Source organism: Mytilus trossulus, chromosome 1 (assembly GCF_036588685.1).
Source record: "Mytilus trossulus isolate FHL-02 chromosome 1, PNRI_Mtr1.1.1.hap1, whole genome shotgun sequence".
Classification (NCBI taxonomy): domain Eukaryota; kingdom Metazoa; phylum Mollusca; class Bivalvia; order Mytilida; family Mytilidae; genus Mytilus; species Mytilus trossulus.
In genome coordinates, this window is record NC_086373.1 from 81,662,564 (window position 1) to 81,683,592 (window position 21,029).

Genomic DNA, 21,029 nt, shown 5'->3' on the forward strand with positions numbered 1-21,029 from the left:
CATTTGTTGCATTTTTTCTGATGAAGTTGTTATGTCACATCTTCTTATTCATGTAGGACTTACCATATGGTATGGACATTGTCTACTAGAAATAAAGGAATAGTTAGGAAACTTATGATGTTGATCTATAAATGTTTACTTCTGGTGAACTTGTATTGTCTCATTTGTGTACTATATCACTCTCACCAATCACAATATATTCAGTTATGGTAGATAAACTTACTTTCCGGAGCACCTGAGATCACCCCTAGTTTTTGGTGGCGTTCATGTTGTTTATTGTTTAGTTTTCTATGTTGTGTCATGTTTACTATTGTTTTTCTGTTTGTCTTTTTTTTTAGCCATGGCGTTGTCAGTTTTGTTTAGATTTTTGAGTTTGACTGTCCCTTTCGTCCCTCTTTTTTGAATTCCACACCAAGTCATGAACCACATTAGTGGTGGTATTTTTGTATTTATCTAAATAAAATGCATAACAAAAAGTTTTGCAATTAAACAAATTATATCCAGCTAAAAGTTACACTGGTATGTTGAACATGTTGAAAGAATGTGGATAAACAGTTTTCACAATATATTGTTTGTAGTGCTTTATTCTATAAATCATTGTTTTAATTCACAAAACCTAATAGTATCAGATAAAATAAAAACTGGCAGCTCAGACTCCAGCTTGAGAATAAATAGTTAAAAGGGAGATCAAGCATATACCTTTATGATTTTTTCAAAATATTTTTTTTTTATTTGTTACCAATATTAAACTTATCTTAAGCAATCAAAGCATACTATGCACATCAAACAATAATGTAAAACAACTGAGTATGTAAAAGGGGTAGAGTCAATTTCATACAAATAAATGTACACATTCTTATAAAAATTTTCAATACAAGTGCCGCAAAGTTAGAACACCTTCATAAATTATGGACAGTCTATCGAAATGATTGAATACATTTTTGTTGTACAAAAATACCTTTACTTCTTTGCCAAATCCCTAAGAAATACAATTCCATGTGGAAATGTGTAATTAAATGTTAATCATCAGCCTTAGTTCTTAGGTTGATAATACACTGAATATGATAACTGTCATGTTATCAAAGTGCTTGTAAGCACTGAAGGGTAGATTGCATCAATTTTGCAGTGGAAACCCAAAAAAAAATTGTAATGCTTTGGAAGGCAATACTTAAGTGAAGCCATTTTAACCGCAGTTAAAGGGAAAATTCACGATTTTTTACTTATGGTTTAAATATGTTCATTATGACATAATATATATATTCACAAAGTTTTATCGCTATATGTGCAGTAATAAAGGAGAAATTCAATATTTAATGAAAAAATATTAACTACTTCCTGTAGGTCGTGACGTTTTCTCCTGGTTTTTGCATGCCGGGATTTAAAATACAATCATTAAAAGTCTTGGTTTTTAATTATATTTTAACGTAATCGTAAGCACGCAGATGACTTATGCTTTATCTAAATAACCATCCGATAATAAGAAGATAAAACGCACAGACGTTCAATTGTACATATTCATGAGATAAATTTTCTATGTTAAACGTATATATTCGAATTATTTTTGTAGACAACACAAAAAGTTATAAATTTATTTTTAATAAATATATTTTCGGACTGATAAGGTGAACAAAGTAAAGTACAATAATCTGTAAAGACAATATGTTGGTGTACTCTTATTGACCTTTTACTATCTCTGCTATGACTTGGTTGATACGATGTGTGTATTCACGGTTCTGTGGCAATACTCGTAGATGGCTTGTTGAAAGGTAAATTGTTATTTGCACTTCGGTATTTAACCACGCCTCTCGGGCACACCTTGCCAGGTGTGACTGTCTATTCGGATCAGTGAATTATAAGACAAGGGAGCATTCAATACACATATTTAAAATATATATTCAAGTTGGTAACAAATAAAAATTGATCGCCGTGGAATTATTTAATTATGTTTGGTGCTATTATTTATTTGAATTCAAATAAGTTAATTTACTAAGAAATACACAATTTTCGGTTAAAGACGGGAAACTTAAATCATATGTCCGATTGAAATGATTTACACCTTTTGTCCTTGATTGATGTCTAATAAAAAGGAGAACTTAGAAATTATAAATAGCTTTACCAAAGTATTTTTATTTGTCTTTATTAGGAAAATAAATGAATGAGAACACTTAGATATAGACTTTTTAAAAGCCACGTATAAATTAATAACTGGAACTCACTGAAGATAACTCTACCGAAGCGGAATATGATATGAACGAATAAAGAAAAAATATTTTTCTACTTGAGAAGTTTTAAAAAATTGACAGCAAATTTAAGGTCTTCTTGGAATGGAATCGAAAAATTACGAATAGATATTCTTTATCAAGTGTGAAAAACGTCAACCAAATTTAATCATAATCGGGGACGTCCTTATTAAAATAGTCTTCGTCTCACAACGTATAATACTTAATAACTATTTGACCAAAATTGTTTAAAAACAAAAGACAACGAATTTAATGTCATCTTTCCCTATTTTTGAATGTAATTATAAGTCTGTTCAACTGGCAAGAATACCCCTAAAGTGGACAAATATCTGACAAGCAGTTTATTCTTTAAATTTGCAGTCATTGAATATCAAGAAAGAAAATAAATCCCGAAAATGATTTGACACTTTAATACTCAATAGCTTTCCTAGAAAATATTCACATCCCTCGGGGATTATTAGTGTACGTCCAGTTGCATATGTCGGAACAATTGTGGTGATGACGAATTTCTTTCTTTATTCGAGAACAATCTAATTGATATATAAATCTGTGATTTTACTATGTTCATAACTTCGATGAACCAAAGCAAGTTATAGATCGACCTGTATTTAAATGAAATTGGTCCTCTTATTCTTCTTTTGGTATACAATAGTCTAGAGAATTGGATGATTACATACTGTTGGTATACGTGGACTAGTCTGTTTACAAAACTTTTACCCCAATTTGCACAAAATGTATGTTTCTTTCTTATGTTCAATGTATACATGTATATATTTTAAATTGCGCTGTAGTTCCGTAACTTTCTATCCGGGCATATAAACATATCGTCGACAAGTGCGCACATTTTTTTAATCAACATTTCTGGAATGATCCAACTATGTCCTTTACTATTGACAACGAGTAAATATTACATTTTCCCAGAGACATATAATACAATTATATGTCTCTGATTTTCCCAAATTAACCCTTGGAAAAAATATGTATATTTGTATATCTTCAATTTTCTTATTTTTTTTATTTTTTTTGTATCATTTTTTTTTTTATAAATAATATTCTTTACACCAGAAATTTTATTTATAAACAAGCGTATGAGTTAAGTAATGACTAGTATCTTATATCACTTTCGGACACGCAAGACAGAGATGTATATTATACATGCACCTGATAGTTCAAAATGGAAAGTTATAAGTTATCGGCCGTGTACACTGATCAATACCTACAGAAGTGAAACGATGCATGAACTTGCAAGCCCGACAGGAAATCGCTTGAATACCTGGACGTGTCACCTTACACCCCTCACAATACCTTTGGGAGTAATACCTTAAGCCATGCGGGTGATCAGTGGAGCGAAGATCCTAATTTATTTGAATAAAGTATATTACTTTAAAGAATTATGAACGAATTAGATTTTCGAAAACAATTTTCACGGAACACTTATTTATGATTTGAACTTTGATTTATAGACATATCGTGATTTTTATTTGGACAAGATAACAAAATGGCGGAAGGCAGAGAACTGATACTCAAAATTTAAAATCGATGGTGATCTCTTATCTAGCGGAACAAAACTTTAATATTTATAAATTTGAGCATTTTTATACAGAATGGACATAATATCAATTTTTGATTTTTTTGCGAAGTTTCCCTTTAAGATAACTACAATTTTAAATATGACTTTAAAAAAATATTACATCTTGTATATATCTGAACAGATACTAGATTCATATACAATGTACCATGCATAGTTTATGTAATTGATTATATGTATCATCATTTCTAGGATGTAAAGATTGTTGTGCTAAATGCACTCTGTTTTGTGTATGTCAAAAAGAAGTCATAAGATATCAAGCCAGTCATATAAGAAATTTGATTACAATCTTTACCCCAAAATCTGACATAGCAATGAGTATGTTAGTTGTATAAAATAGAAAGCATATCAGGTCATGCAAAACGCAAAATCAACTTTTAAAGAATTGTTTTTAATTTCCTATCATCTTCTTTTTAATTTCCTATCATCTTCTATCTAAAAACCCTAATATGAACATTAAATAAAAAAGACCTTTAAATTGATGAGGCTGGGAAAGACCTATAAATTGATGAGGCTGGGAAAGACCTTTAAATTGATGAGGCTGGGAAAGACCTTTAAGTTGATGAGGCTGGGAAAGACCTTTAAGTTGATGAGGCTGGGAAAGACCTTTAAGTTGATGAGGCTGGGAAAGACCTATAAATTGATGAGGCTGGGTTGATAAGCTCATAATGAATGTTATCTGACCTAATGTAGAAAAATATTATGTTTATATAAATGAATAATACTAATAGCATACTATATGAAGGAAAATTATCCTCCCATGCCTACTACACTACGTTATGTCTGTAATAAGTCCATTTTGTCACTCAGTGTAAAAAAATAAATTAAATTAACTCCTAAAATGGTTAGCTTTGATAATCATCTTCTTAGATACTACTTGCTTTAAACAAACATGTTTAAATGTGATTAATAAAATCGAAGTGCTTGTAAGCACTGAATGTTAAAGATTACTTCAATTTATCAGTGGGAAGTAAAATTAAATATTGCATTGAATGCAGTTAATTTAACAGCATTTCTAGAGCAAGGAAGATAAAGATGGATTTAACAATGACATCATTTATATTTTAAGAACAGATATTAGATTCTTGCACCTTGACAAGTGTAACATCATTTTGTGCCTGGAATATCTGACCATAAGTTACATCTTTTAATTTCGGGAAGTGTTCATTGATAGGATGTATAGAATGTTATGATCATGTATATGTTACAGGCATTTTCTAAATTTAGGCATTTTGTAAAATGACTGAATTTTTAGGCATTTTACAAAATGCCTAAAGTTGACAGGCATTTTATAAAATGCCTAAAAAAACCTAGTCATTTTGTAAAATGCCTGAATTTTTTAATGAAAATTTTACAAATTGCCTGGTCTATTTCAGGCAAATTGCGTAAATATGAAATACATGAAATAGATGATAAAAATAAATTGTTAAGCTACAAAAAGGGTTGAGTAAAACAAATTTCAGATTATTCTTTAAAAATGTAACAACCGTTAATAAGAAAATATGTAGGCTTCTAGGAGCCTGAATTGCTCAACTTGCAAAATATTGAAAATAAAAGTATGATACACTCAAGGAATATTTTAACTATTGGTCAAGTAAAAAAAAAGGACATAATCACATATGAAGATTGAGTTGACGACTTCTGTTACCATTAAGTTGCATCATAGGCCTATTGAATATGCATGAAGTATTTGCCACTTAAAAAACATGCACCATTCAATGTCTGATACTATTACTTGTCATCTGTGTTTAAATAAAGAGGTCATGAAAAATGAAAGAAGCTAAGGCATGCATCAGACTCAATGACAAAACAAGCTGTCAGGTTAAAAATCTATTTGACAGAGGTAGATATTGGAGCAAATGTATTAGTTGCAATTCCCCTTGTGGATCGAGAGAAAGGAGACCCGCACAACCTTATAGCTGTTGTTACTGGAAAGGAAGAGCATGGTTATAAACTTGGAACTAAAGATGGAATGCTACGTGGACTTTACACCAGGAATCAGATTGAACTATCTGACAGTAACTTTATTGCTATTCAATGTGTAAATTATGATAATGAAGTATCTATGGGGCGCCGAATGGGACTCTTGTGGTTTTGTACTCAAAATTCAATTTTGTACGGACAAAAGTGACTTTTGTTCAACAAAAATGAGTTCAGTTTAACAAAATTTGTATCATACTACAAATTTAAAATTTGACAAAATTGACTTTTGTCTCAACAAAATTGACTTATGTCTCAACAAAATTGACTTTTGTGAGACAAAATTGACCAATGTGAGACAAAATTGACCAATGTGAGACAAAATTGACTTTTGTCTCAACAAAATTGACAAAATTGAATTTTGTCTCAACAAAATTGACAAAATTGACTTTTGTCTCAACAAAATTGACAAAATTGTATTTTGTCTCAACAAAAATAGATTTTTGTCTCACGAAGGTCAATTTTGTCTCACCAAAGTCAATTTTGTCTCATAAAACTCAATTTTGTTGTTACAAAAATGAATTTTGTCCTCACAAAATTGACTTTTGTCTCAACAAAATTGACAAAATTGACTTTTGTCTCAACAAAATTAACAAAATTGACTTTTGTCTCAACAAAATTGACAAAATTGATTTTTGTCTCAACAAAATTGACAAAAAATGATTTTTGTCTCAACAAAATTAACAAAATTGACTTTTGTCTCGAACAAAATTGACAAAATTGATTTTTGTCTCAACAAAATTGACAAAATTGACTTTTGTTTCAATAAAATTAACAAAATTGACTTTTGTCTCAACAAAATTGACAAAATTGAATTTTGTCTCACAAAAGTCAATTTTGTCTCACAAAAGTTAATTTTGTCTCACAAAATTGAATCTTACCTCACACAATTGACTTTTGTGATTTAATTTCCATATCAGGTAACAAAAGTCAATTTTGTATGCAAATATGTTTATATTTGCATACCTTTTAAACAAAATTGACTTTTGTCATGACAAATATGAATTTTGTCTACAAAAATGAATTTTGTCTTGACAAAAATGAATTTTGTCTACACAAATGAATTTTGTCATCACAAAATTGAAGTTCTCACAAAACAAATCTGTAGCACATAGTTTTGTTAGACAAAAATGATTTTGTTATGACAGAATTGAATTTTGTACAAAACCACAAGAGTCCCATTCGGCGCCCCGTAGTATCCGTCAGTAAAGCTGTCAGTAAAGTTTCTTTGTGTGAAGGTCAGGGTTACACAAAATGTGCTGTAGTGCTACTGGTAAGACTAGATGTAACACTAAACGTTGTCTTTGCAAAAAGTCAGAAAAATGTGTAACGGTTGCTGTCATCCAATCATTACATATAGCAAAATTAATTGTCATCTTCAGTGTTAATGTAAATGATTTAATTTCAATTATAAAACTGTAACTGTTTAAATTGCATGCTATATTTAATGATAGAAAAAAATCATCTGTTTGATATTTCCAGTCGTTAAAATTTGAGTACATTCCATTCAGTTTAAGTCTTTTAGGCATTTTGTAAAATGCCTTACAATTTTTTCAAAAATGCCTGAAAAAAATAGTCAATTTGTAAAATGCCTAAATCATGCAGGCATTTTAGAAAATGCCTAAAAATTTCAGTCATTTTACAAAATGCCTAAATTTAGAAATTGCCTGTAACATATATATATCAAAAAGGTAGTGATATATTTTGTAAGATTTAAATTTCAAGTTAGTCCCAATAGGTATGATTGCATTTCATAGGTCTTTACCTAAAAACCATAATTTTTCTCCTAGGTGCATTAAACTTAGTCATTAAGGGGACAAAATGTGTTATGCACTGATCTATGTAAGTCTTACTGGGTTAAAATTTATTTTTAAGTTTCATTAAAATTCAGGTTGAATATTTATGATTGTCATAACTTCAATTTAGAAGTAAATGTTCATGAATTCAACATAAATACAATGTAGTACAAATTAAACAACTTAATGAAAAAAGTATACTGAAAAGATTTAAGATTTCTCAATATCTACCATCAAACAGATTTAAAAAAAAAGATGGTCCTTGTAAATGATGTCAAATTAGTTATATTCATCATAGTTACTGCAATAAGAATTTAGATATAATTGAGAGCCACAAGTGTTATGTGTTATGGAATCCTGTTCTTATACATTAAATATTGCATTTACTGTGTTTATCTTGAAGGCTTTGATCTATCATAATAACTTTTTCTCAAATGGTTTACCAAATTACAGTTTGAAATTCATCTCCACAACTTGATCAACTGGTAAAATATTATAGCTTATAGCTTCAATGTTTTTTTACCAGTTGATCAGTTCATGGCGATGAATTTAAACTGCAATTTGGTAAGCAATTTGTATAGTAATAACACAAAGCCTTCTGAATAAGCACACTGACAGTAAAGGAAATTTTCACAAACAGTATGAAATAATTGCAGTTATTTGATTTTCTCAAATTTCCCAAATACTGCTGCAGGTATGTTAACATGAAAAATATATCAGGTATCAAAACATGTGATGCTTTATCAATTTGGGTATATAAAGTGTTAGGTATATGCAAACTGAAGTTTCTGTCATGATCTAAATACTGTGGATTCATTTATTCACATAGGTATCAATTTTCAAGGACCTAGGAAATGTGGGTTTTTTTTTTTGTGTGATATGATTCTTGATTGTGAAGTTTTGTAAAATTCTTCAAACAAAGTCTTTGTCAGAGATATTTGCAATGTTTTTGATACATGTACATAATTTGTGAATCAATTTTAACTTTTCCATTGGGTTAACTTGACTTTTTTGAATGTTTTTTTTTCTTGGAGGGCAAAATGGTTAATTTTCCTATTTGACACACTTTACACATGTGGTACACACAGGTCTGATTAAACAAGGCTAAAACAAATGAAACTTGGTTTTAGATAAAAACATCTTGGAAAGTTTACCAGTCAATTGTAACAGTTTAAATTTCATGACTTATAGGATAAATGGAAGTTGAGCATGCTTCCTGCCAAAAAGATGACAAGGGAAATAACTGAAACACAAATCACATCATTGTAGAATACCTATACCCAATAACACCACTTAAGTTAGTACCACACTAATAATGATGAATCCACAGTAAGTTAGAACAGTACAAAATCAACTACCAAGATGGAGGTATGATCAAGGTCATTTATCTCTAGGAATAAAAAAAATCAATATTTCAAATAATTATCGCTTTATGAGTAGTCACAGAACAATTTTTGTTAAATATTGCAATTCAAAATTTCAAGGCCAAATAGTAGGCAGATCATACCATCACCTTAAGAGTTCTAAGTGGGAGATTGTTGTTCTACAGGTACATACACTATGACATAATGGACCAAATCAGACATAAATTGCTTTATACCTTTCTCTAGACCAGGTACAGCTGATGGTCTGTGTAAGAGTAGATTTGGGTCGTAAGAATGACTTCTATGAAGATCTCGGCCTGAAGACATATACATAGGTAGGAACATGAGGAAAGAACATGCATATGAAGAAGAACAATCAACCAAAAGGTCAAATAAATAAATTAAGAGTAACATTTCAGCCTACAATTTTTCTTAGTAAAATAAATAACTAGAGGCTCTAAAGAGCCTGTGTCGCTCACCTTGGTATATGTGAATATTAAACAAAGGAAGCAGATGGATTCATGACAAAATTGTGTTTTGGTGATGGTGATGTTTGTACATCTTACTTTACTAAACAGTCTTGCTGCTTACAATTATCTCTATCTATAATGAACTTGGCCCAGTAGTTTCAGTGGAAAATGTTAATAAAAATTTACAAATTTTATGAAAATTGTTAAAAATTGACTATAAAGGACAATAACTCCTTAGGGGGTCAATTGACCATTTCGGTCATTTGACTTATATGAAAATCTTACTTTGCTGAACATTATTGCTGTTTACAGTTTATCTCTATCTATAATAATATTCAAGATAATAACCAAAATAAGACAAATTTCCTTAAAATTACCGATTCAGGGACAGCTACCCAACAACAGGTTGTGTGATTCATCTGAAAATTTCAGGGCAGATAGATGTTGACCTATTAAACATTTTAACCCCATGTCAGATTTGTTCTAAATGCTTTGGTTTTTGAGTTATAAGCCAAAAACTGCATTTTACCCCTATGTTCTATTTTTAGCTGTGGCATCCATCTTGATTTGATGGCCGGGTCACCGGACACATTTTTTAAACAAGATACCCCAATGATATTTTTGGCCAAGTTTGGATTAATTTGGCCCAGTAGTTTCAGAGGAGAAGGTTTTTGTAAATGATAACCAAGATTTACGAAAAATGGTTAAAAATTGACAATAAAGGGCAATAACTCCTAAAGGGGTCAACTGACCATTTTGGTCACTTGACTTATTTGTAAATCTTACTTTGCTGAACATTATTGCTGTTTACAGTTTATCTCTATCTATAATAATATTCAAGATAATAACAGAAAACAGCAAAATTTCCTTAAAATTACCAATTCAGGGGCAGCAACCCATTAACAGAATGTCCGATTCATCTGAAAATTTCAGGGCAGATAGATCTTAACCTGATTAACAGTTTAACCCCATGTCAGATTTGCTCTAAATGCTTTGGTTTTTGAGTTATAAGCCAAAAACTGCATTTTATCCCCATGTTCTATTTTTAGCCATGGCAGCCATCTTGGTTGATTGGCCGGGTCACAGGACACATTTTTTAAACTAGATACCCCAATGATGATTGTGGCCAAGTTTGGTTTAATTTGGCCCAGTAGTTTCAGAGGAGAAGATTTTTGTAAAAGTTAACAACGACGACGGACGACGGACGCAAAGTGATGGGAAAAGCTCACTTGGCCCTTTGGGCCAGGTGAGCTAAAAATGAATAATGGAATGGCAAGGTTGCAAATCAAGTTTTCTTCTGACCTATTATATCTTAATCAGAGTTCCATTTTATGGAGTTTAACCTTGACTTTACCTTAAAATGAAGGTCAAGGTGACATCTTGGATTTGTAGTTACATCATGTACATTGTAATAATATCTTATTTATCTTAATTCAAAATATCCTATTTATCTTAATTCAAAATATCCTATTTATCTTAATTCAAAATATCCTATTTATCTTAATTCAAAATATCCTATTTATCTTAATTCAAAATATCTATCTTAATTCAAAAGGTAGTAAATTAAGTGGGAAAATGTATCGCAATCTATCTAATATCCATGGATAGGTGGATAAATACTTTTTAAACAATGTCATCAATTAGAACAAGTAGTGACAATTCTTAGATTGAAAAATATCCCCCTCCTTCTAAGTGATTACTGTTGTTATCAAAAAGAGAGAAATGTCTTGCAGTCTTTTCTATGACTTAAATAAATGGCCTAGAAATTATTTGTATTACTCTTTCTTTGCTGGAGAAAAGCATACATGTCAAAATGAACTTTAAAATAGAATATCCATCATATTTTCTACCTTTTCACATTAAAACAATCAGAGGAAATTCAGATTTTCATATACATGTAATATAAAAAAAAATATTCTGAAACATTGAACAAATTCTGCTTCAAAAGAGATAACAAAACCTACCTGTCAAACTATGAAAACAGAGGTCATAACCTGCATTGAGGAAGAACATGTAAGGTCATAAAAAAAAAAAAAACTGTTTCAGTTCAATTTTAGAACTTTTAATTAACAGGTATATATATATATATGACATAATAATACAAACCTATGTTCCATAAATATTATTACATTGTGTGTACCTGAATAATTCAGTCTTTATATACATTTGATATACTATTGCTACATTAATGTCTGAAGGATTTGCAAAGTTTTAAGCTTGTTTGGAGCTTGTTAGGAATTCAGGTCCTTATAAGTAGGAGAGATCAATTTCAGTGAGGGACTGATTTATCCAGGATAAAAGAATATATGCATCTTTTACACCAAAGGTCTAAGGATCAGATAGAAGTCTTGATGATTCAGTTCCTCATTTCAACAATTTTCTTTACTATAATGTTTTTATCTTAAGGTACCATGTTAATTTATTGCTGTTGTACACAATAGTGTTGATGAAAATTTGAAAAAATTACACAAAACATCTCCAACTTAAACGAAATGGAATAAAATACAGTTATTGGGTGCGTTTGAAGACAAGAAAAGTTTCCTATGACCTGAAGACCAAACTATTACAATTAGGTCAGATGATCAACTTAAATGTCTGATAGAGCAGTTTGATGCAACAGAATAGTTTATTAGGTGTAAGCAGGTGGCCAACAGACCACATTAGTCCAAAAAGCAAGACAAAAAATTATGTAAGTAAAAACTTTTGTAGCATTTCAAAATAGTGATTCCATTTTCGAGACAAAAATGTTAATATACTTGTTTGTACTGGCTGAAATTTCTAGTGAATAACAGTGTGTTAATAAAAGCTATTTCAAACTTACCTTGCATTAGTGTGAGAGTATGTTCACTATTTAATGGTGCTCTCTCTGACATTGCTCTGTGTAAATGCCTTCCATGGGAGGGAACTAACAGTTCAATGTATGACACATCCTACAAAAACAACATCATGAACATATCATTTAAGAAAACAAATTAAAGCATAGGTTTTGTAGCTTAAACTAAGCTTCAATAAAAGACAGCACTAGTACTTTATCAATAAATTTAAGAAAGCACTATGTATCTTTGATGGGTATTTGAAATTTTTTAAAGTGGTTAACCTTTTAGGTGACACAATAGATTATTTAGAATCTGCTTTGATAACCCGGCCATTTGTCGACATTTCCTAGGGAGGAGTGCTATACATTAAAATTTCACAGACCTGTCTTTTCTAGCAAGTAATTGCTAATAATAATAATAAGCAGAGCAAACAAATTACCTTAACAATAAAACATCACATGATCACATTGCATGTCAAACCTCACTATTTGAAGTTTTTAAATGCAATTAGTTGAAAAATGACAAATCAAATGAAAAGCAGCTTCAAAATGTATTGAATATAAAAAGAAGGATTTCAATGGTATCAATATCTTACTTGACCATCTTCTACAAGTCCAATAGCATGAAGACCTAGATACAACAGTCCTTCGTGGGATGTTCCAGACATATTTCTGTGTCGTGTTGATTTGATCTCCTCATTTTCAACTCTAAAATACAAAGTAAATTTTACTACCATTTTCAAAAAAAGTTGTTATGTTCTCCTGGTTTCTTTCCTTGATTTTTTTCACCTATACCCAAAGTTTAGCTTATATGGTAAATAATGAAAGGTTACATTTTTCCATCAATGTAGTGACTGAATATTGTTTTTAAACAGTTTATAATGATTTACAGATTTAATGTCCAATCAAATAACCTATGCCCGAGAGGATGGTGAAATGGAATAATGTTTAGGAAAACAGGCGATATTCTGCAATCTGAGGTCAGTTGATGACCCAAAGGATGATAGAAATATCTTGGGAGACTAAGTTCCATGGACGGATTCACGTAATCTAATCAGTTGACAGGTATGGTTAACCATACTGCTGCTGCTGAGACATTCGCTTAGTTGAGGCGTGAAATGGTAACATGGTTTTACATTTATTGTTGAAATGCTAATGAAGTCATGTTTTACAATTTTTACTACTTTTGCATGGTTGAAAATGTTAAAATAGATTATTTGTGTTGTCATGTAAATAGTTAAAAGATTATACACCTCCTTCTGCAACAGAAAAACCTTATCAGTAATGAATACTTATATTTAACCTTCGATCATATGGTAAGGTGGAACATATAACCATTGGAGCTCTGTTCTTGGATACAATGATTACCCTGAAACAAGAAATAAATTAGAATTGTGTAAATATGTATAATACATGTACTACTGCATCATAATTAGTTATTTGTCAGACATTGCAGATATTACAGGAATCCTCTTTAATATTATATAGGAATGAGTTATATTGCATATATATATATCCGGTTTATATGATCCGTTCATCCTATATTGTCTCTTAAAATTCAAGAGTTAATCTTAAATTGAAAGTAAATTATATGACCTTCCAAATACCATTTCGATCCCTAACATCACTGAAGAGACATATATTGTCAAATCTAGATCTGGTGTACTAAAGAAATATTGACACTGAATGTTTGTGGCACAACATCGTAGCCACTAGTTAACAATTATTTTTTTTTCTGTGAGGTATTAAATTTATATTCAGATCCATTTTGTTACATCTTGTGATCAATTTTATTTGGCAATCGTCAATGGCAGTCAGCAGGGTTAAAGAACATCAGTTGTTCGACCTGTTAGTCAAATGCGTTTTGTTTAAATATACTTTTTCACGTTTTTGGTCTTTTGGAAAATGTTGTTTGTGCTGTTTTTAGATCCTTCTACAACGAAATTTGTTTGACATGCACACGTATAAAAATTGCGGTTTTTATCCAACGCAATCATAGGTTTGAACGTAGTTTTCAATTTAGACTCGTTTATATTTTTTGTTTGGGCATGTATCATATTTTCCCTCCGGTTTATATGATCCGTTCATCCTATATTGTCTCTTAAAATTCAAGAGTCAATCTCAAATTGAAAGTAAATTATATGGCCTTCCAAATACCGTTTCGATCCCTAACATCACTGAAGAGACATATATTGTCGAAATCAAGATCTGGTGTACTAAAGAAATATTGACACCGAATGTTTGTGGCACAACATCGTAGCCACTAGTTAACATTTTTTTTTTTTTCTGTGACGTATTAAATTTATATTCAGATCCATTTTGTTACATCTTGTGATCAATTTTATTTGGCAATCGTCAATGGCAGTCAGCAGGGTTAAAGAACATCAGTTGTTCGACCTGTTAGTCAAATGCGTTTTGTTTAAATATACTTTTTCACCTTTTTGGTCTTTTGGAAAATGTTGTTTGTGCTGTTTTTAGATCCTTCTACAACGAAATTTGTTTGACATGCACACGTATAAAAATTGCGGTTTTTATCCAACGCAATCATAGGTTTGAACATAGTTTTCAATTTAGACTCGTATATATATATATATATATATATGCAGTGCAGGCGATTTGGTGTCACGATATCACAGTAGCATGGGTTCGAATCCCGGTGAGGGAAGAACCAAAAATTTGCGAAAGCAAATTTACAGATCTAACATTGTTGGGTTGATGTTTAGACGAGTTGTATATATATGCTACTGTGATATCGTGACACCAAATCGCCTGCACTTCAGCCGTCCCGCTAAACCACACGACCACCTGGGCTCTCAAAAAAAAGAGCTTTCGCTGGCCATATGTTACCTTTCCACGTCGGTTTTAATCTAGCGGCGTACTACAGTACATGATATATAAGGCATGCAGATGTTAATATATATATATATATATAAATTTTTCTGCTTGTATCGGATGGATTAAATCTGTTGTAAAGTCGTCACTGGTTCAGACATACTTATTTATATGTAGTTATATAAAAAATATAATTCAATTTAACTATCATTTATTCCTGCCTGTACTCTAAGGTTGACAAACCTAGGTAGATATATTAAGGATGTACACCTCTGAGGAGCCAAAAATTTCTAGAATTAAACTTTTTTTCTTAACCTGATTTTTAGGGTTATAAGACTGTAACAAAACAATTGGTGAAGAAAAAATCATATGGTGGTGTGCTTCTTTTTTTGCTACGGCCCTTTGAAAATGCCCAATTTTGATGATTTTCTCACTTTTCATCGATTTTTACCTATTTTTGGGCTATTATCGTGAAAAAAATCAAAGTTCCACAATTAAACTTTTTTTCATACTTTCCATAAAGATGTAGTGGACCAATCTGAATAAATTTAACTTACAAAAACTATAGGTTGGTGTTAATATAAGAAAGTTTGATCATATTTCGATGCTTTTTTGTGTAAAATTTACCATACTGCCAATTTTGTATTTTTATGATTTTTCTCATTTTAAAGAACAAAATGCATATTAATTCAACTTTTTTGTTATAAATGATTGAAAAAATACATATCTAAGAAATTTGAAAAGACCAAAATGAGATGGGATGTATATTATTCTTGTAAAATCATTTTTTGTATCCCTCACCCATTTTCTCAAAATTTTGACTAAAAATACTGACTTGAATCGTCGTAAAATTTGAAAACTGGATTATTCAAAAACCGTTCATGGTAAATACACAATTTTTTCACAGAGTTATGTTTGATTATAATATTTTTAAAATTCATTGATATTTTCCACTTCTATCATATGTTTTGGAAATAATTTAAGAACGAGATTTCAACGAGACTGAACGAGACTGAAAAGTCAGAAGAATACATCCTTAAGAAAAGAAAGTAAACATTTGAAGTTAGTGTCTTAAAATTACAGTTACCTTTTCCAATTTTTTTTCATATTTAAGTATAAAACCTGATTGCATATCAATGATCAAATTAAATCTTCTTGAAATGTTCCTTGTGTCTTACTCTCCATTTCTATATTAGATTTGACTTAAAATATTATGTAACTAAGATTGTGGTTTACCTTTCTTCGCCAATCTTTCTCTTACTTCTAACATCAAAGAAATTAACAGGCCTTTTATTCTGTGATTTTATAACATAGTTTCCTGCAATTCTTGTTGATTGGTCCCCTAAATGAAGAAAAATATCATTGACAGGATTGTTTGTTGCATTTTCATATCTTTACAGAAAATTAGTAACATATGGTATAATTAAAAAGTATTGATTTTGTATTTACTTTCCTGCATTTAACTACAGAATCAATTATTACTAGATTTAATACAAAATGTAATATCTAATCATACTATACATTTGTACATGTATATATGGCAACTGCAATTTTATTGGCCACAAATTAATCTGCTTTTGTTCATAATTTCAGTTTAGATCTATGACATTTTAAAGGACATTTGATTCAAATTGATGGAATATTTGATCTTACGACATAGAAGATTTAAAAAAAAAACAAGTTTTATAATTATAATTATGCCAAAACCGTCTTTTATCTTATTTGCCAAATTTTACCTTGTAAATTTTCTCTGATTAAAGATGAATCTCCATATAAAGATGATAGCTTTTTTCTTGGGTTCTTCTCTCTATCTATAGTAGCTGAAGATGTCCTGAAAAAAATAGAAAAAAAATAATCTATAATCATTCAATAACCAATACCAAAATATAAAATATATCATATTTTTCTGTGACAACTGTACCTGTCTCAGATAGAACAGAAGTAAATTTAACTACTTGAATCACATGTTTTATCCCCAGCTTAGTATATATCAAGGTTTTGATTGGTTAGCACACGTCGTTACAAAACCCATTGCCCCTGTGTGTTGCTAACCAATATCCCCGGCATTGCTAACCATTATCCTGGGGAACTTCACACAAGTTTTCCTTAGTTCTATGATTGCTCCTTGTGAAATATTGAATTCTGTAGATTATCCATGATGTTTGTAATTAAATATTTAATTCATTAACGATTGTGTCCTATTATGCCAATATTTACTGTAAATGAGTTTCATTAAATGTATCACTTGACTGCCACATTTTCAAGGAATGGGACTACCGACCTAGCTATGCAAATGACCCACATTGACGTCACACCATCTATGACGTATACGTAACTCTCATAACATTGAGCGCCAAATTTGACTTGATCCAGTTTCTCTGTCTCCGTATTAAAAACACCTTACATTTGACTACCTGTAGGGTTCTACATCCCGTAAAGAAATATGTAAAATTTCCCATAAATTTTTTTTTAGATACATGTACTAGTAATGAAAAAAATTTTGTTTTCATGTTACACTTTGTACACGAATTTCCATAAAACTCGCCCGATTCGGACTAAGACTGGGGATAAATTCGTTATCTACATTCATATCCCTAAATATGGATATTTTAACACCCTGAAGTACCCCAGTACACCTTGAGGCTACGATAGATATGGATATTTTAACACCCTGAAGTACCCCAGTACACCTTGAGGCTACCGTAGATATGGATGTTTTAACACCCTTCAGTACCCGTACACCCTCCGGTTATGCCTCAAGGTGTACAGGGGTACTTTAGGGTGTTAAAATATCTATATCTACGGATATGTACGTAGATAACTTATAGTAGCAAAAAGAAGTTGTGGTATGATTGCCAATAAGATACCTCTTTACAGACCAAAATAACACAAAAATTAACAACAAAAGGTCAATATACATGTAGCAAAGAATATCATGCACATACAGGATGATAACTCATTGTCAGCTTTAACTGCCCTTGATGATCTTTTAATTGTTAAAGTTTCTGTTTACAAATTTATCATCATGATTATTGTTTCAAAAACTTGTGAAATTGGTCAGTTTATGGATTAGTGTTTGACAGATAAACCAATTTCCCAATCTGTGTGCTAGACATTAATTATAATCTAAAGATATTATTAATTTACCTCAAGATACCAAATTAAAAATATGCAATTCTAAAACTAGTGAATAGATTTAACAAACTCCAAAACTCAGTAACTGAAACTAATCAGATTTACTAAGCATATTGCTGTGTGTTTCTTTATTCTTCATTGGCAAGAGGTAAAGGTGGAGATCTCACAAAACATGTTTTCCCCACCACATTTTTGCACCTGTCCCAAGTCAGGAGCTTCTACATTTAGCTTTTGTTAGTCTTAGATATAGGAAGATGTGGTGTGAGTGCCAATGAGACAAATCTCCATCCAAATAACAATTTAAACAAGAGGCTCTCAAGAGCCTGAATCGCTCAAATTAAGTTTTTTGGTTAAATCTCTCATCAATGATTATTTTGGCTTTTCAATTTATTTAAATTTCTTTGAATCGTCCTATTTAAGTATTTTCTTCAAAAGCAACAAAAAAATCATTTTCTCTTATGTTCTATTATAGCCATAGGAGCTACATGTATATGTTTCTTGACATACAAGGAAATAAAATATAAAATTCATACTACATGTAGATACTCTGAAACTCATTTAGCCTAAGTTTGGCTGAGGTAGCACTCCACAGTTCGAAAATAAAATTAAAAATGAGCCCCAAAATGTTTTATCATCTCCTATTCCTGGATTTCTAATACATTAACCTAACTGTTTGTGTTGTACATGTGCATATGTATGTAATCAGTATCTTCCATAGATTCAATTTTCCAAAGTTAAAAGGGTGAAAATTCATTCCTTTTATGTGTATCCATGGCAACATTCAGCATTTATTTACCATAACATCTAGCAACCAGATGCTCCGCAGGGCATAGCTTTATACGACCGCAGAGGTTGAACCCTGAACGGTTGGGGCAAGTATGGACATAACATTCAAGCTAGATTCAGCTCTAAATTTGGATTGTGATTAAATAGTTGACACAGCATAGGTTTCTGACACAGAATGAATGTGTTCTAATGAAATTAAAAATTTTGTTTTCTCTTAGAGCAATTCACTATGCTGTTGAATATTATTCCTCTCAAAAAAATGTTTGAAGAAATTTTCTTTTTATTTATGAAATTTCAAATGAGAAAATTGAACCCATTTTTTTTAATCACATCCCCCTTTCCCTTATTCCAAAACTAATCTCAATTAAAATATCTAATGGAGTTTGCAACAATTACTACTCATTTAAATACATCATAAAATATTAAGATGTAAAAAAAACTGCTTGTTATCACTGAATGGTAAAGATTATTTTAATTTATCAGTTGGTAGTAAAAAGTGAATATACATTGTATATTGTATATATTTTGTGTACAAGTTATCATTTTGTACAAATTATAATTTGTACAAAAAAATTGTACAAATTATAATTTGTATTTTGACTTTGTACAAATTATGATTTGTACAAAAAGTGCTTGTACAAATTACAATTTGTACAAAATAAGCCTCAATTTCACTTATAACTTGTACAATAATTAATCATATGGATATTGTGATAAAAAAGTGTTGATACCCACTATAAAAAATGTCAATGCTATTTTTAAAGTCATATTGATTCATTTATATAACCTTCATGTTATGAATTGAATTCCTGTTCACTGGTTTGTCACATGGTTATTCACAAAAGTAAAATTAAGATGTTAAAAATGGCTAGTATTGTTGATCAACAGGATAAATTCTATCAACAGTGATCAAGAAGTTAGGTAATTTCCTGAGAATTACACATTTAAGCACAACCATCTTTATACTAGAGACAAATTGAATGAGTTAATTTCTAAAGTTAGTTCTGATCCAAATATCATGAATATAGGTTTATCTTCATCTTCTTTGCCCTAGGAACTTTTGCCAAATCTTGAAACTGAGGAAGATTTAAAGAAAGTGTTTAAATAGGTTTCAGAGGAGAACAGTGAAATTGAGATTGATGGCAGGGATGAAAACACAGATGCTGAATCGGTAGAATCAGAAAGAGAACTTAACGATTCTGGATCAACTAGTACAACTATTGAAGTAGTATCAGAGGAAGTGGAAACCCCAACCATTCGAGCAAAAAAAACGCACATTGTTTGGCCAACAAATCCAAACAGATGTCCTGACAAGAAATACAAAACAGAAACTGAGTGAGTTAATCTGTTGGAGACAATGTGATTATCCCAATACCACAATATGACTGATCACTGACCGATCCGAAGGAATATAAACGGTGGTGTTGTAGAAGTAATATTTTGACTATCGTGTAGAGACAATAGCTGGTAAGTTATTAGGAGTCTTAAGCAGAAAACAACTAGAATCAATTTGTGACTCTTCTTTGTCTGTTGCACAAATTCCATATTTACAACTCTCCATCAGGGAAGCTGTGAATTTTTTTTCAAAAACTGGTGGGCAGGGTTATCTCTCTTGCAAATGTAAAGGCGGTTGTAACAATTCGGAGTGTAAATGCAAAAGGCAGAATGTATTGTGTAATTAAAGGTGTCACGATTCCCTCACCTGCTTCAACAAATAAGAGCATCATATATCATTGAATTGTATTGTAAATAGAGTTACCAGTGTGTTTCATATTGATTCGTAATCAAAATTGAAATATTTTTTTTATCATTTGATTTGCAATTTATTATATGTAAAATATTGTACAAGTTATAAGTGAAATTAAGCCTTATTTTGTACAAATTATAATGTGTACAGACACTTTTTGTACAAATTATAATTCGTACAAAGTCAAAATACAAATTATAATTTGTACAATTAATTTGTACAAATTATAATTTGTACAAAATGATAACTTGTACACAACATATATAACAAAGATTT

General features: G+C 30.7%; 1 protein-coding gene across 2 annotated transcripts in view; it reads right to left on the reverse strand.

Annotated features, from left to right (window-relative positions):
• LOC134687002 (CDK5 and ABL1 enzyme substrate 1-like) overlaps nucleotides 1-21,029 on the reverse strand; it is a 34,141-nt gene that overhangs the window by 9,226 nt on the left and 3,886 nt on the right. Inside the window, exons 2-7 of one of the 2 annotated variants that reach the window (XM_063546914.1) lie at nucleotides 16,822-16,916; nucleotides 16,322-16,427; nucleotides 13,557-13,622; nucleotides 12,850-12,961; nucleotides 12,260-12,368; nucleotides 9,205-9,285 (exon numbers count right to left, since the gene is read on the reverse strand). In XM_063546914.1, coding sequence (XP_063402984.1) covers nucleotides 9,205-9,285; nucleotides 12,260-12,368; nucleotides 12,850-12,961; nucleotides 13,557-13,622; nucleotides 16,322-16,427; nucleotides 16,822-16,916 — 569 coding nt within the window. The remainder of the gene's footprint in view (nucleotides 1-9,204; nucleotides 9,286-12,259; nucleotides 12,369-12,849; nucleotides 12,962-13,556; nucleotides 13,623-16,321; nucleotides 16,428-16,821; nucleotides 16,917-21,029) is intronic. The other variant, XM_063546921.1, reaches the window with a different exon arrangement.